The sequence below is a fragment of the Pteropus medius genome, unplaced genomic scaffold (assembly GCF_902729225.1).
Source record: "Pteropus medius unplaced genomic scaffold, Ma_sr-lr_union100, whole genome shotgun sequence".
Lineage (NCBI taxonomy): Eukaryota > Metazoa > Chordata > Mammalia > Chiroptera > Pteropodidae > Pteropus > Pteropus medius.
In genome coordinates this window covers 39,228,164-39,245,604 of record NW_024349800.1, presented here as the reverse complement: position 1 = coordinate 39,245,604, position 17,441 = coordinate 39,228,164, and the positions used below count along the sequence as shown (strand labels likewise).

Below are 17,441 nucleotides of genomic sequence, written 5' to 3'. Positions count from 1 at the left end.
ACTGTGATATTCATAACACTGATCTCATAGGCTTGCTATGACACTGAAATGGGTTTATGTGTAAAAAGCACCTGGGTACAAATCCTGCTATATGACAGGATCCCAGCAAAGGATATCTAGTAAGAAAAAAAAAAAATCATTGTTATATGAAGAGATAATCAAAGAGTATGCAGCCAAGAAATTTAGGAAAAAAGTATTGGAGTTATGTTGGGTGGTTAATTAAATGTCATATTTTTCCATTTTGTAATGTTTGTAGTATTTGCAGGCTTTTAAAAATGTGTAATCTGTTGTGATTTCTCAGTCTAAATAAATACTCCATTTAATGTTATTTTGTTTTTGTAATTTTTGTTTTAATTTTTCTCAAAAGGGCCCCACAATTATAAAAGCTTCAGGCCCCACAAACTGCGGATCCTTCTTGAGTTAAAAATATACATACGTAACCAATATATCAATACAAGTTCCAATTATTTTAATAGACATAAGACAGAGTGTTGCATGCAGACACAGAAGAGCAGTTGTCAGAATCAAAACTTTTAAGGCCATAGCAGGGGAAACTTTGGGTAAGTAATTTAATTTTGAAGTAGGTTAGTCTCTAACCTGAATATATTTTGGCTGCCTTATGGCCAGTCTTCACATAGTATGGTATTTGGAAGACACAGATCTGATATCCCAAGAAGAAATGAAAAATAATTTAGATTTTTAGGAAAGATTTTAAAAGAGGTACCAAAGGGGAAAAGTATACTGCAAGACAGCAACAAAATGTTTAACAATCCTTTCAACCATATAACCATATAATTCCTCTCAGTCCCTATTACTGACTATTGCTACCTCATATTTCTCGTCTCCCTTGTTCAACTGTCCTTCTTCTCCTGCAACTCTCTCTAGAATGACTTATTCTCCCCTCCCTAGCTTAGTTCTTTATTATTGTACAGATCATTTTAAGTTCTCCTCTTTTAACTATTACTTTGATCATTTTAGAGTTCTTTTATTGCACAGATCATTTTAAGTTCTCCTCTTTTAACTATTACTTTGATCTACACAACCAAGTCCCAGGAGGGACTTTGGAAACCACAAGGTCTTTAGGAGGATGGTGAACAGAGGTGGGTGGGGGAGGGAGGAGGAAGATGAAGGCTGTGTATATGTATGTGTTTTAAGTCCAGTCTTCCCATTTGCAAATGAATAAAGTGAGGCCCAAATAAATTTAGCGACTTGACACTCATCTTGTGAGTCACATGGAGTTGGGCCTATAACTCAGTCTTACTTCATTTCAACCCTTTGTTAGAGTTCCCTAGTAGGCAGTCCTCTGATCTGCCCTATAAGGGTTTGCTTTGCGTTCCTGGTGGAAAAAAACATCAGAGGGTGTTAAGAAGCCTGAGTTCTTGCTCTGCTTCTACGAGGCTCCATGACCTTGGGCAGGTCATGCCCTTTCTAAGGCTCAGTGTCCTCCCTACAGGGGAGACAAGATGAACTCCTGGGTCCTGTCCAGCATTAACATTCCTTCCTACTGGTCTGTCTTGGGTCCTGTAGCTGTAGCAGTGGTGGCCTTAAGTTAGTCAGGAAGACGTGCTCCTATTTGTCCCTCACCCAAGTGGGGCAGAGGGTGATCCCGGGGAAGAAAGGATCCCTTTCCGGACTTGGTTGTCTCTTTTGTGTCCTCCTAGTACACGCGGGGGTGCCCATCTCCTGTCAAGGGAGCGGCCCAGACTTGGGCTCCTCTGGGCCTCCGTGGCCTCTCCAAGCGCTGCGATGAGAGAGAATTCTTCCATGCTCTTAAGGGTCCCAGGGCAGAGACCACCCCTTATTCCAGCCCATTCGGAACCAGTTTCCAGACCCAAGTCCCAGGCTTTCAGTAGGCCCACCGCGCAAGCGCAGACATCGGCCCGCGCGAGGTAGGAGGAATCTAAAGCCCACGCAAGGTGAGAAGGGTCTTCAAGGCCCCGCCTCCGTGCCGTCACGTGAGAGGCGGAGTCGGAAACGTGACGGCGTGCGCGGGGGAGGAGCTCCGCTGCGCGCGGGCGCGGGGGCGGGGCGCGGCGCGGCGCGGTGCGGTGCTCGCGGCTGCTGCCTGGGAGGGAGGCCGGGCAGGCGGCGGATCGGCGCGGCTCTCAACCTGACGGGGAAGTGGCTCTGGCGGACACGGCTAAGTGTCCGGGGGCGGACAGACGGGCCGACGGACGGGAGGACGACTGAGGCGGGGGCTGGGAGTCGAGCCAGGCGACCTGAAGCACGAGTGGGTCAGGCTCAGCGTCAGCCACTCTGCCGGTCCGCTGAATGAAGTGCCCGCCCCGCTGAGCCCCGAGCGCGGCGCTTTCCCCGCAAAATGGACGGTTTCGCCGGCAGCCTCGGTGAGTACGGCTGGGGAATTCTCCCTCTCCTGCGCAGGATGGAAACCTTGTCATTTCTACATACAGCCCAGGCCCTGCTCTCCACCCTGCCCCTCGGGATGGCACTAGTTCCACTGCACATGTTCCCTTCGAGGCTGCCGCCCCTCTACAGGCTCCGGTGGATTCAGAACCCTTCCCCCCTAGCCCAGCCCTCCTCAGCAAGCCCCTCCTTTGCTCCCAGCGCCCCCTTCAGTGCCTGGCCCTCTTTCCCCCAAATGGAAACCCCTTCTCTCAGAGGCCCCAATAGCTGGTACACTTCTCCCCGTACACTCTCGGATTCCCCCCACAAACCCACCTTCATGGTTGGGACATCCCTTTCTCAAACCCTCACCCCTCTTTTCAGGGTACAGCATTCCTTCCCCTTTCCACATACCGAACTCTCAGAGTGGGGATATCCCTTACCCACGCAGAAGCTCCTTTTTAGTATAGAGCCCCCCATTCCCTCTTCATGAAGGGGGCACCCCCCCCAGTCTTTACTTTAAATTTGGAGACTTCTTTTAAGTACTTTTTAGAGTAACTGACTTCCTTTCACTCTCTCCACTTCTCTGAACATTTAGTAGTGGTGGAGAGAACCAGAAACATTGAAGCATCATTTGCCTAATACAGGAAAGGAAGAGGTGCGTCTGTGTTGGGGGACCCTCTCTAAGAAGAGTGAAAGCAGAAGTATTTTCTGGCTGCAAGCATTCTGGGGAGAAGTAATCCTGCCCAGGGAATCCATAGGAAAGGGGGCCTCTGTCGGGGAAAGAAAAGATTCTCCATTTTTGGAATATGTTGTCTTTATGGAATGGAAAAGAGAAGAGGTTATTAAGTAGGCTGAAGTATCCTTTCAGTGTTCCCTTTCACCCAAATAAAGGTAGTAAATTTTGTAACTGTCTAAGGGAATCAGAACTGAGGCTGGAACTCAGGGCCCCATAACCTGTGTCTGGAATTACTATTCTTTGAGGCCCTTGAAATCTGTTAAAGATTGAGTTTACTGTTACGGATGGTGAGAGAAACAGTTTCTGCTTTGGCTGATACTGTAGTTATTTGATACCTGCTGCTGGATTTGTATTTTGAGTATTTTATTTGGAGGTGGTTTGTATTCACACACTTTGCTTTTGCATTTCTTGACAAAAATCCCTAGTTCATGTTCATGGATCAGTACATGATCTGGCCAGAGGCCATACTTTATTCAGACATGTTGGGATTAGATGGAATCTTTAAAGTAAAAAAGTAGGTCAAAGAGTAATGGACACATTATAAGTATTAAATAGTAAAAACCATAATTTGGGCCCTTTCTTTGGGAAGAAAAAAACACATTAGAGTGCTTCGTGAAATCCTAAAATAGGACGCTGAGTGTTACTCTTTCCTTCCCAAAGGCACCTGTTGTCTATTATCTAACCTTTGATGTCTTATAATTCCTTACATAGTGAGGTTGTTTCATTCTTGGGCTCCTTTTAAACAGGCATCAACTTTTCACTGACCCCCCTGCCCCTTTTTTAGCCTCATGCCTGGATTTATTTGCCAGTTATATCAGACTGAAAGACTTGTCTTATGTGATCACAAATGGGTGACCATATACTAGAGCAAAAATTGGAGTGTCGGGATTTGGAGGGGGGACGCTGAGCTATCTCTGCACTGTTGGCTCCTCAGCCTATAGGAGTGGTGGAATCACTACTCAAAGAATCAGCTGTTCTGCTTCTCTTCTGTTAGTTTTGGGGACTTTTGGAAGGCTTGCCAAAGCTTCATCTTCTGTTAAGTGTTTTGAGGGAGCCTTCTTAACAGTTGGAGGCACTTAAATTTATTTTGTGGACATGCCTTATTAAATAACTTTATCCCTTCTTATCCAGTTCATGAGGCAGCTTATCTGAGAGACTGAAAGATGAAGATGAATTGCAGTTGGGGTGCCCACGTTTCATAAAGTGTTAGAGCTGATGTTGAATTTTTTTCTTACTCATTTGATGCCATCCTTTGGGTGGTATATAAATGAAACCTTTACTTTCTTTACATACGTTATTAATCAGGAACAGAGATGATGTTGATTTCTAAAGAGAAGAACCTGTGTCAGCAGAGAAGGAAAGAAATGATTCCTGTCAGTATTTCTGGAGCTACTCCAGATGAAGATACTTCTCAGCAGGAGTTCTGTGCTTTCTCTTTCTGTCCCCCTTGTAAGAGTAAAGCTAGGCCCCATCTTAATTGAAACCTTAAAGGGTTGGCGTGGGGGAGGGGTAGTACTGGTGTCTTTTACTGGTAGCCTTCAAGCAGAGCTTTGCTCAGCTCTTGCCAGATTGCTTGTTTGTGTTCCCTGCAGTTCATTAGTCTAGAGCTTAGAGTTATATTGATCTTTATTTTATCAAGAGAGCCATGAATGTAAAGGCAAGCACTTGTATTCTAGTAGATGTTTAAAAACTATTATTGAACCAAACAAGAATTCAAAATATGTGTAGTTCTTCTGGAGTTACAAGTATTGAAAGTGTTTATTCTCAAGGAACTGTACATGTGTATCTTCTTTTATATACTAGATGGGTTCTTGAAAAAAATGTGAGAAAACTATATTTTTATAAGCAGAAAAGTTGAGTGTATTATAAATGGAATGGTTCTAGAGAAACTGATTATTTAAGAGAATCTTATGGTGAATCACTTTGTAAGTGAAAAACTTTTAAACTGTACCCTTGATGAGTGTTTAGATAAGGGAAACACTGTAATGTGCATTTTATAAGCTCTCTAATGGCAATTAAAACTGTTAGTGGTTTTTGAAATCACTGAGAGGAATGTTAAGTGATTGGTCATGTTATATGGGCCACATTGAAATTATATACCTGTCGTATTTTGTTTTACATAAAAACAACTAAAGGATGCTTTTAATCTCTGCAGCTGGTGAATTTCAGGCAACTTGGCTGGCAGGTGCTTATACTCTGGAATTTCCCTTAGGCTAGTATCTTTTAGTTTATGAATTATGATAATTAACAGCACTTTGGAAACAACTTTTTAAAAACTTAATTGGGGGAAAGTACCCTAAATAATCTTATCTTGATGTCCTGCCTCCAAATCACTATATAAGTATACACATACACACACGTACAGTATATATTTTAAATCTCAGGTATATGTGCAAAGTGGGGAACTAGTAACGCAGTTTCATAAGGCAGGGGTTAGGTGCATTTCAGGCTTCATCTCAGCAGTCTCTTTTTCATAATAAAGGCTTTAATTTTAAGACTTTTATCTTAGAATTCACCTAGAGGTTAGTAGGTGTTCACACTTTAAAGGAAGCAGCATACAGTTAACTATTTCAGTTTTAACTTTCTGCTCGAAGGTTTAAAAAAACCCAAAACAAAATTCAAAAACTTTTTAAAGAAAAATTCTAATGAATGAAACTGTAGGGTTAGTATCTATAAGAAACATAACATTCTGCATGCAAGATATATGAACAAATAGTAGCAGTATGCTTCAATTTATGAACTATTTTAAGAAAATAGTTTTTAACATCACAATAGTAGAACCATAATTCTTATATATATACTCTTGCTTTCTTAAAAGAACAATGTATGATTTTTACATATTAATTTAGTCTAAAGCATTCTTAGTATATTTAGTCACATAAAATGTTTCTCATGTAATAACATTTGGGGAATTTTTTCTTACCATTTAATTTCTTACTGGTTGTCTCTCGTAGGGCTCAAGGTAGGCTTAAGTTATATAACATGACATGAATAATAACTCTTAAATGGTTACTATGGCATCTATAACATGAGTTAGAGTATTTCTTAACATATATATGAATTAACACCTATTTTGTGGCCAGTACTGTACTTGGTTGTTCTTATAGGAAGGACAAATATAAGACATACTTCTTACCCTTTAGGAGCTTACGATCTGATTTTAAATAGATATCTAGAGATGTTTAAGCATAAGTAAAGTACCAGGAGTGGGAGTGGGAGTGGGAGTGGGGGGAAAGCACCATTTAGAATACCATGCAATGTATTAAGCATGTAACTTGTGAGAGAACATTTGCAGATTGCTAAATTTATCTCTGTAGAGCCTGGCTTTTTTAAAACAATGAAGTTATTTATTTAGCAGTTCAAATATTAGAGAGTAATATTACTAGGTCTTTTTTTTTTGCTTGTGTTTAAGTTTCAGTAACGTGGAAAAAGTACTATATTAATTTTATGTATGTGAGTTCATTTCTATAACATAAAACTTAAATGTTCATAAGAAATTTGAGAACATTTTTATTTTAAAATAAATGGATTTTAAGACTTTTAAAAAGTCTAAGGAAAATAATCTACTTCATCATCTATTACCTCAGTGTGGAGATATCCAAATCTGTATTATATTTTAACATCTGTGTATGATCTTTTGTCCTATAATTTGAGCTGTCACAGATTATAAATGCCTTAACTTTGTATATTGCTGTTTATAAAAACCTTTATCTTATTTAATCTGCACACTAACCTGGAGAAAGAAGAAATTATTCCCTTTTTGTAGATGAGGAAACTGACGTTCAGAGAGATTGCCATTTTTAAAAAAAGACTATTTGAATCCAGATTTTTTCCTTTTTTTTTGTTTTTTGTTTTGTTGAGGAGCCTAACTTGTCAGGCTTGTATCCATATTTTAAAAAAAGGAAAATACAGTACAAAAGAGGAAAGAAAAATGCATTATCATTTTTCTAGCTCACCTGTATGCATCTGACATTAACATGTTGATATACATGTTTTTAGTCTTTTTCTATGCCTAGTTTTTTTACATAGTTAAAATCATGCTATATATAAATGTGCATTCTGGGTTTTTCATTGGATCCTAGTTTTTTTCAACTTGAACTCAGGTATTTCTGATAGAGCTCAGTGTTCTTTTCTCTGCCCTGTTACTGACTCCTCACAATCCAGCTGGTGCATCAAATCTAACATACCTGAATCCGAGCTACTCTTCCTCTAAATCAGCTTCTTTTCCTTATTTTCCACTCTCTGTAAGTATCACTCAGCTTTGAAATCTCCGAATCATGTTTGATTCCTTGCCATTTTTGCCTGCCACATTAAAATCTCTTCTAAGACTTGTCAGTTCTTGTCACCTTTTCTCATCCTTTACTTTCCTTTTTCACCACCACCGTTCAGATATTTACTATTCCCTGTTTGGATTATTACGTGGCCTCAAGAACCTCCACTTGTCCAATTTATTTGGGGGTGGGCGGCTTCAAATTAGTCCTCCTAAAGCATTCAGGGTGGGGATCACTTCATGGATTGTGTAAGTGTGTGACTTTTTAAAATTAGGAAAAAACCTTCCTAAAGCAGCACATTGATGGTGCCATTCACTCTCTCAGATTGTTCCATTTCCTTAGTAACTACATTCAAACGCTTTAGCCTTGTTCCCAAGGTCCTTCATTATCTCTTTCTACTCTTAACATGTTCTACTTAAAATTGTTTCCTGAATTTTGTTGGTACATTTTCATCCCTGTGACTATTCTCAGTACCCTTCAAGGCCCAACTCAAATATGCCTATCTACACATCCTTCCTTATTCTCTTTCATTCCCAGCCCAAAGTATTTACCCTTGAACTTTTAACATAGGAGCATTCTTAGGGCACTTGTCACAGAATCTCTTCTTAGAAGGTCAAAGTAATTATTATAAGTCTTAAAATTGTCTTATTCCCCAGCCAAATTATAAACCCGTTGAAGATTTACACTTTGAAATCTTACAGTAGAGCAGTGGAGATTTCATACTCCAATAAATTTGGGGAAGCTATTAGTGGACCAGTAGAAAATTATCAACCTGACAACTTGCACTTTCACCATTAATTCATGGAAGAAATAACTTTTGAAGACCAAAAAAATTATCATATACAATTTCAGAATAGAGTCCTTTAAAAAATTAAATAACTCATTACGTTGTTCTTAGTTTTCTCATTTCTCCTGAAGTGAGTGAAACTTTATTCCAGATTGTGTTAGACGTCTGATAAAGAGCTCTGTGCCATATTCTAGGGTAGTGTTTTTCAAGTGCAGGACTTGTCCATGACCTTTTATTATGGATTTAGAAATCAATTTATTTGGGGTAAGACCAACATTAAAAATAATAAAGAGGAAAGATTATAAAATATTGGTGCTTCATATGATATTGCTTCAAGAAACTTTAGTTTTATATGTTTGCCTTAGTATTGCAACGTAGAATTTATCTCTTACAGTAGGTCACAATCAGATGAAAGATACATTTTTAGTGGCTAATGCCTATTTTTGAGAGATGAGTGGGAGGCTGACATATACGTGAAAAGGTGGATAAATCAGAAATAGTTATAATAAATTGTGTGCTCTGCTTTTGAAAGTTTTAGAATCTGAATATGATTTTAGTTAATATCGGTAGCAACAAAAATAATGTAGTTCTAGAATCAGTGTAGTTGAGGCAAATTCAACATGTAGAAATGTGGTTTTATAAAACTGGTGATAGGCTAGAGTATGTCATTTACTGTGCAAAAGGATTTACCATATTGTGTTTTTAGCTTTGCGATGAAGTTGTCTGTGTCGACTGGTTCTCTACCTCATTAGCTGTGTAAAATCTATCTAGTCTTTAAGACATGGCTCAAGTACATTTTTTTTTTTCCTGGAAGAAGCGCCTGATTATTCTAGTCTTGGACAGAAAACCATTGCACTGTAGTGCTCCTAAAGTGGAGAAGGTTTGCACCTAAGGGATCTGGGAGTGTAGCCAAAAGTTGGAGTCTGTTTAACTTAAAACATCATATGATAATTTTGCTGCCATTATAATAAGGATTGGTTCAGACAGGAATCATTGATAGATGCTAAATTTAGGGAGATATTTTGATGAAAGCAGGATGTTTGCATGGTCTTAAATATCTCTCTATATATTGCTTATTAGTTGCAAAGGGAAAAAAATAGTAACTCTATACAGTGGTGAAATCAGATAACACCTTGAGTGCATGATCAAAATAAATAGCACCAGTGGACATTGTGTGCCTTTGAAGGTGATGCCCAAGAACACATCACTTATGTAGTTCTCCAGCCAGGAATGCATAACCTGAATCTAATCATGAGGAAACATTGAATTCCAATTGAAGAACATCCTATTTTTTAAAAGGATAGGGAGACTTTTTTTTTTTTTTTTTTAAAGTTAATGTTATAAAACTAAGGAAGGCTGTGGAAATGTTCCAGATTAAAGGAGACTAAAGAGACATGACATCTACTTGCAATATCTGTTCCTGGACTAGATCTTGTATTAGAGGGGAAAATGCTTTAAAAGATATTATTGGATCACTTTGGCGAAATGGAATGTGCATGGTAGATTAAAGAAAAGTATTGCATCAATGTTAAATTTACTGAAGTTGATACTTATCTTAAGGTTATATAAGAGAATATTTTTATTCTTAGGCAATACACACTGAAGTTTTCAGGGATAAAGGGCCATGATGTATGTAATTTACTCTCATACGGTTCAGGAAAATTTATGTAATATGTATATGTGTTTTTTATATGTACATATATATGTATGTATGTATATGTAGCCGTATATGTATATATGTATAGAAGGAGGGAGCAAAGGAGGCTGGGAGGATCCTCATGTACAAATAAATGCGTGAAATGTTAATAGGTGGATTTGGTAAGAACTATGTGGATTTTTATTGTATTATTCTTTTTCTTAATGTGTTTTCTGTAAGTTTGAAATTATTTTCAAATGAAAAGTTGTTAAAATCATAACTTTGCATTCTATTCCATAATACAGCATTTAAAAAATATAGAAATATCTGCTGTCCTAGAAAATGCCAGACAAACTCTTTGGATAAACTGTAGCTCCAAGAATATGTTCCATGTATATCATGTGGTTTCCTTTTATCCTTAGGTCTCAGTTTGAGAAACATGCCTCTGGGCCAGAGGCAGCTGTGGTTCAAATTTAGCCAACAGACATGTTTTCTTTGGCCCTTTTGAGTGTTTTAAAAATTGGGAAATTTCACATAAAAATCTGGATCTTTGGTTTCTCTTGAAAAATGGAATGATCTTGCCACTTTGGGCTTGCATTCCAGATGATGTATATATTCACTAAGTGGTGTTTCAGGTAAGCAGCCTCAGTCCCTACCTAATACCTAGTTTGTTTCAGGTATTTACTTTACTATTTGGCTTCTGTAGGCATACGTTTGCAGCCTTTACCTAGCTAAAGAGATGGGAGTGTCTTTTTTTAATGCTCATAATGATTTCAGAATTAAGTTGCTGAACTGATGCCCTATCACCTGCTAACATTTTAGTGTGATTATCCTATAAACAAGGACATTCTCCTGCCTAACCATACTACAACCAAGAAAATCAGGAAATTGATATTACTAATCCTCAGACCCATTCACGTGTTGCTAATTGTTTTAATGTCTTTTGTAGCGAAAGGATCCAGTTCAGAATCAAATGTTGCATTTAGTTGTCATGCCTCCTTAGTTGGCTTCAATATGGAACAGTTCCTTAGTCTTTCCTTGGGTTTCATGACCTTGACACTTTGCAAGATTACAGGCCAGTTGTTTTGTACACCTTTCCTAAATATGATGTTTCCTTCTGATTAGATTCAAGTTATGTACCTTTGGCACAAATGCCACATAAGCGAAGCTGTGTTTTGTCTCATTGTATCCTGTCAGGTGCCACACAATTTTGATTTGTCCTGTTACTTGTGATGTCCATTTTGATTATTTTATTAAGGTGGTGTCTGCCAGGCTTTTCTACTGTAAAATTACCTTTTTAAAAAATCTTTGTAATTAATAAGTATTTTGTAAGTGGTGCTTTTAAACTTTATAGATATTCTGTTCCTCATCAGGCCTTCAATTTACAGGTATATTTATATCTGTATGGACTCAGGTATCTTGTTTTTTTTTTTTCAATAGATCACACAGTACAATCCATTGCTATTTATTTTGAAGCTCAAATTGGCACCGTTTGGGCTACTGGGTGCCCATTCACTCTGGCTTCTGCATTCTTTTGACATGTTCCCATTATTTTTTGAGGACTTTCTTTTTGACACAATGAGATGATTTAGGTACACAATTCAGCCCATAATAACATGCATATATATTTTACATAATTTTAAAATGGTTCAGATTTGAATTAAGTAATTTTAAGTTAGTGAATATTTTTTATGGTTCTTTAGTAATTTTGTAACTGCATATTTTATCTTACAGTTAAACATTGTATTAAACACATGGACTAGACCATTAATGTAAATTAATTTTAAGGTGTTTGCTGTCAGGATTATATTTTTTTGCTGTCATATTTCTATATTTAAACAATCAGCAATTATCTTAGAGCAAGGTACTTTTAGGTGGTATGTGAGGGGGTTGGGTAAAAGAATATATTTAAGCAACAAGATCAACCGTGTTTTCTTCCACTTAAAATATTGTTATCTTTTTCAGAAGTATAAATATAAACTTTAATGTATCATATTCCATTATTTGAACATCTGGTCTTTTTAAGCTGTGTATATAGAACATAATTTAACTTGTTATTGATGACTGATGTTGGTTATTATGAGCATTAGACATGGTTCTGTGCTGTAATACAGTGCTGCCTTCAAGAATTATTTGTGTAGGGCTATTTGCTATGTATACTAAATGACCCTACAGTTGTAACTGTCCTTACTGTTGCTTGTCACCTAGTGTCAGTGTGCTTTACCCCTTCCTCTCTATTATTTTTAAAAAACTCACCCATAATATGAGTTTTTATCTCTTGAAAGAACTCTCATTGTCAGACCTAAAATTTCACAGTAATTTCTTAATATCAAATATATAATCAAATATCCTTGGTTTTCTCAGAAATGTCATTTCTGTAGTTTATTTAAATTGGGATTTAAACAGATTCGTACATTGCATTTGGCTGCTATGTCTCGTCTTTTAATCTGTAATTCCCCTTTTTTTCTTTGCAATTTGTTGAAGAAACTAGACCTTTTGTTAGAGTTTTTTTTAAATACAAGTGCTGATTGTATGCTTTGGTGTTATTTAACATGTTTCTTTGTCTTCTGTACCTTTAAGTTGAAACTTATAGATTTTTATATATTTGATGTATTTCTGTCTGTTACTGTTACTCTTCTTTTTGATGCTCAGATTTTCCCATTTTGGGCCTGTAGGAGCATCTTCAAATTGACTCCTGAGTCCTGATCCTAGTGATCTTTGACGACTTCCTTGCTTTCTGATGTGACAAGATGCTTGCTTTTCTTTTATACTTCCTGCTTCAATTCTACAGTCAGCTATTTCTCTAAGAAGTTTTGGTTCTTTGAACATACATTGATATTCTAGACTTTAGAGGTGCTCATTGTTACTAAATTAGTTATTGTTTCTAATCTAGCTTCCCCCCACCCCCAATTTTTAAATCTGCTGTGATCTGGAAAACCGGATAGCAAAGCTGGTTTGACTTAAATCTTATGTTGTGTTTTGAACCTCAAAAAGAAAAAACCCAGATTTCAAGGCTTTCGCCTATTTAAGTTGTATGGTGTCACACCTACAGGGACAGGAGCATACCTAATAAATATTGCTAATGTTGGTGGTAATGTGAATAAAAAGATACCAGATGTTCCTCAGAGTAAAATATTAGATTTCTGAATGAGGCCCTTAATAAAATGCATGAGCTTTTAGTTCACAAACTTGATGCTACATATTTGTTTTAAATTATAGACCATTTATGTTCCCTGTATTTTCTTTTGTTAAGGTTATTTTCCTTTTGTTTCTTAAAATAAATGTTGGATCAGTGAAATGTTAGTATAGTCACATTATGCTGTATTATATTTGTAATATTCCATAATAAGGATGCCCTTTTTTCTTTTTAAAAATATTTTTCTGTGAATGTACTTTTTCTGACTTTCCAAAATTGATGACTTCCTGTTTTAAAACAACTGTTTAGTGTTGATATCTGGTATTTTTCCTTAAATCATTTTTTACACTTGCATACTGGTCTCAAAGTGACTGTCTTATGCTGCTCTTTAAGTGACAGTATACTGATCGTTAGTTGACATGTCAGAGTAAATGACAAAATTTGTTCGTATTTTTCTTTGAGCCGTCTGTTCCAGAAAAGTGTCATAACTGACTTTTGTTGATGAGTAAGTGGGAGGTTTTTGTTTTTTTTAAACTTTGAAGGATATCCTGTTTTCAGTTTAGTTGGGGCATAGTTTTTGATTTTCTTTGACTGCTTTGAGTACCTCTTGGCATTCATCTTTAATCCTCTACAGTTATAGTTTGAATGTTTTTGGCACAAACAATTTCTTGAACTTTAGGACTTAATATTTTGAATTATTTGAGGTAAGGTTTGGGGAACAAAGTTTAGAATAAAGAGCTGTTTGGGAAAGTAATCAATATTTGACTTTTCTTGAAATTTTTGCTTGTGAATGAGAGTTATAATTATATTCATGCAGATACTTGCACACTGAAACTTCTTAGTTATACTATGATGGGACTCAGGTTATGGGTTAGAGGTTCATACAGGCCACTTATTTTTTTTGTTTCTTGGTCATAAACACGTTCATTAAGTAAATGGATTTTAATTAGCTTCTTTGGATCACACTCCTTATATACTTACTAAGTGCAGTGGTAAATTGATGAATGAGACACTCAAAATCCCTGCTCTCATGAAGCTTATAATTATGTGGGGGATTCAGGCATTATTTATTCAGGAAATATTTATCGAATGCTTGGTATGTGCTCAGCACTCTTCCAGCTATAAACAAAGCCCTTATGAAGCTTATAATGTCGGCTTTTAAAATACAGCGTAGTAAGAATTGTGATGGTGAAGTATAGGAAGCTTTAGAATCATGGAGGGCTGACTACCTTAATAAGCCTTCACTGTTTAGTCTTTTATGTGTTGTTGTTGTTGTTTTTTTTTCCAAATGCATGTCTTTGTTTAGGGTATAAGCAGAAAAATAGAGGTCGGGTCACAATGGAACTTTTGGAAACAGTTTAAAGAGGTATCATTCACTTTTTCCCCCTACTTCCAGATACCTGAGAAAATGACAAACTACCAATGGAGCTTACTTTCGTTGCAATTTTTTTCTACCTGAAGAGTAGCTGTTGTCATCTGTGCCTTCCTGGTGTCATTCTAATTTAAGGCAGTGAATTCAATAACTTCTGTCCTCTCTCTGTTATCTGTTTAAGTGGTATTTTTTAAATATATTTGCTTTAGCTATATCTTTGATGGAGTATGAGTCCTGTGATTGTTTAGTCTGTGATGTGCATTATACTTGCTTTAGGAAACAGTCATTGATACTGTGGTTTATAGACTGCATTTCAAGAAATTTGGTTCAAATGGATAACTTTTTGAAAAGGGGTAGTGAGGCAAAGTCACTAAGTTATTCAACTATGATTTCAGGAACTGTGTAACACTTTACATAAATTAAACATAATAACTTTCTAAAGGACCCAAAACATCTAATTTCAGCTTAAAAAACACCGTCGAAGGTAACTGTTAGGTTGATTGAATAAGATTGAAGTTGTTTATTACAACCCTTCACATGGGGATGGTGATTACAGTAATGTTTGTGACAGCTTTTTGGTGACCGAATTAACTATATCTCCCAGAATGAAAATCTGATAACTCAGCAAATATTTATTCAGCAGCTGCTACACACCAGGAATTGTTTTCATGCTGGGACTATATCAGGGAACAAAAAGAAAGGAAAATCTCTCCTCTACTGAAGATTATATTATAGAGAGGGGAGATAGACAATAATCAATTTTCATTAAATTATTCACTCTTAGAACATCAGTGACTCCTGTATAAACATTGATGTCTACATTGTCAATTATAAACATACTGTTCTTTTTTCATACCGTAGATGGTGATATAACATGTGTGAGGTTTGATTGTGTCAGATAAGCTTAGAGAAAAGTAATGGGGATCATCTTGGGGATGCAAAAACAGGTAGGTAAAACTGACAAAGGTGCTAAGGCTACTTTGTTACTTATGATAGGGTTTTGGAATCTATATACTTTCTTAGGTGTTCATTCTTAGATTCTTAATTTGTCTTTTTGTTTCATCATTCATTTTTAAGATTTAGTTGTTTTCTAGACTACTTTTATATGTTTGGACATGTATTACTTTCAGTTTTAATATTTTTTTCTTATGGAAGAATTTGATTGTATTTCTATAAAATCTTATCTCTTTGCAGATCAGTTACTATAGGTCACTCACTGTTTGTCAACCTGGATTCAGGATCCCTATTCAGTCACTTAGGAGAATTTCCAGGATGCTGTGGAGATCTCCAAACAGCTGTTTGTGGGTGGTGGTGATGGTAGAGGCAAACAGTGGGTTGCATGACCAGGATGAGGTCACCTCTTTCACCGTCTGGCCCTCTTTCTTTCCGGACCTTAACACCTGCTTTGGTACTTAAAAGCAGTTTGGTCTATTTGCTGTGCTCTGAACAATTGCTTAGTAGTAGCACCTATGAGATGATGTTAGATGTTTTTTTGGATGAGACGCACAGGAATGTGACTGTGTCACAGCAGTAACAGAGAAGTTGTTTCGGTAGTTTGAAAACCATTGATATAGTTTTAAATGTTTGGACTCACTTTGGGCAATTGTTTTAATATCTAGAAATTAATTTCTTAGCATTTGATCTTTGCTTACTCATTTAATGTGCATATAGACACTGGATTATTCTTTCAATACATTTTTATTGTCACTTTCCAGGTTAAAAACTTATCATTTCCAATCAATATGAGATAAACTTTGCTTGGTATCCAAGCTTCCCCGCCACCTGACTCCAGCCTTACCTTTCCAGCCTTCCCCCTTACTAACCCCCTTATTTTTGGAATCTTATGTGGATTCTCTCAGTATCCCTTTTCTTGCCTCAAATGTTGCTACCTTTTTTCTTCTTATACCATTATATATAATTTATTTATATGTAATATATAATATATAACAAGATATTGACAGACCTGCCCTATGTCCTATGGAAAATGAAAACCAGCAGATAAAATAAAGACATTTTTAAGCATTGCATGAGAAAATGTCTTTAGAATAAGGTTTTGTTAATTTTCTTCGCCTGCTTAATTGTCTGCTTATCTTTTCTTAACTACTCATCACTGACATTTTGTATAACCCTGGATAAGCCAGTCTGTTTTGTCACACTTCATTGGACTTCTTTATTTATGTGGCATTTTTGTTATCAAATGAAATGCATTCTTGATAGAAATTCTTAGTCATTTATCTTAAAACACAGTACCTCATTATCATATCTCGATTTTAATGAAAAAGAATAAAATGAAAGTATTGAGGTTTCAAATTTTTAAAATCAGCTTTGAGCTATGCTTTTCCTACAGTAAAATATGCCAAGTTTAAGCGTATAATGGGTCTTGAAAATTTTTATATATTTGTGTATCTACTACCATAATCAAGATACAGAATATTTCCATTACCCCCCAAAGTTCCCTTGTTCTTTGCAGTCTGTCCTCTCTCTCTTCCCCCAGTTACTGGCAACCACTGATCTGCTTTCTGTCACTACATTTTATCTTTTCTAGAATTTCATATAACCGAAATCTTAAAATCTATGGTGTTTTGTGACTTTCACTTAGCATAATGCTTTTGAGATTCATCAATGTTATGTGTTTCAGTAGTTTGTTTTATTTTTATTGCTGAGCAACATTTTATTGTGTTGAATAAGCCACACTTAGTTTATCCATTTACCAGGTGATGGACATTTGGCTCTTCTGAATAGAGCTGCTGTGGACATTCACATACATGTCCCTACAACCGCTAACCTGCTTTCTGACTATGGATTTGCCTGTCTGGTACTGATTTTTTTAAAATTGGGTTGTTTGTCTTACTAAGTTTTGAGAATTCTTTATATACTCTGAATACAAGTCCTTTATCAGTTATATGTTTTGTAAACATTTTCTTCCGCAGTGTGTTTTGAAGAGTGAAAGTTTTTTATTTTGATGAAATCCAATTTATCAATTTATTTTGGTGAAGTTTAATTTATCATTTTTTTGTTATAGCATATACTTTTTGTCTCCTATGTAAGAAATTTTTGCGTAACTTAAGCTCACAAAGATTCTAAAAGATAACTATTTCCTCTAATCACAACACTTTTGATGCCAAATGTGGGTTTTCTATACCAGGAGTTGGTGCAG

General features: G+C 36.5%; 1 protein-coding gene across 3 annotated transcripts in view; it reads left to right on the top strand.

The window, feature by feature from the left end:
• Positions 1-2,031: 2,031 nt before the first annotated feature.
• The window catches only part of EML4 (EMAP like 4), a 133,140-nt gene continuing 117,730 nt past the window's right edge, over positions 2,032-17,441 (top strand). For all 3 annotated transcript variants that reach the window (XM_039887303.1, XM_039887302.1, XM_039887301.1), the window contains exon 1: positions 2,032-2,345. In XM_039887303.1, the coding sequence (XP_039743237.1) occupies positions 2,321-2,345 (25 nt within the window). In that variant the 5' untranslated portion in view covers positions 2,032-2,320. The remainder of the gene's footprint in view (positions 2,346-17,441) is intronic.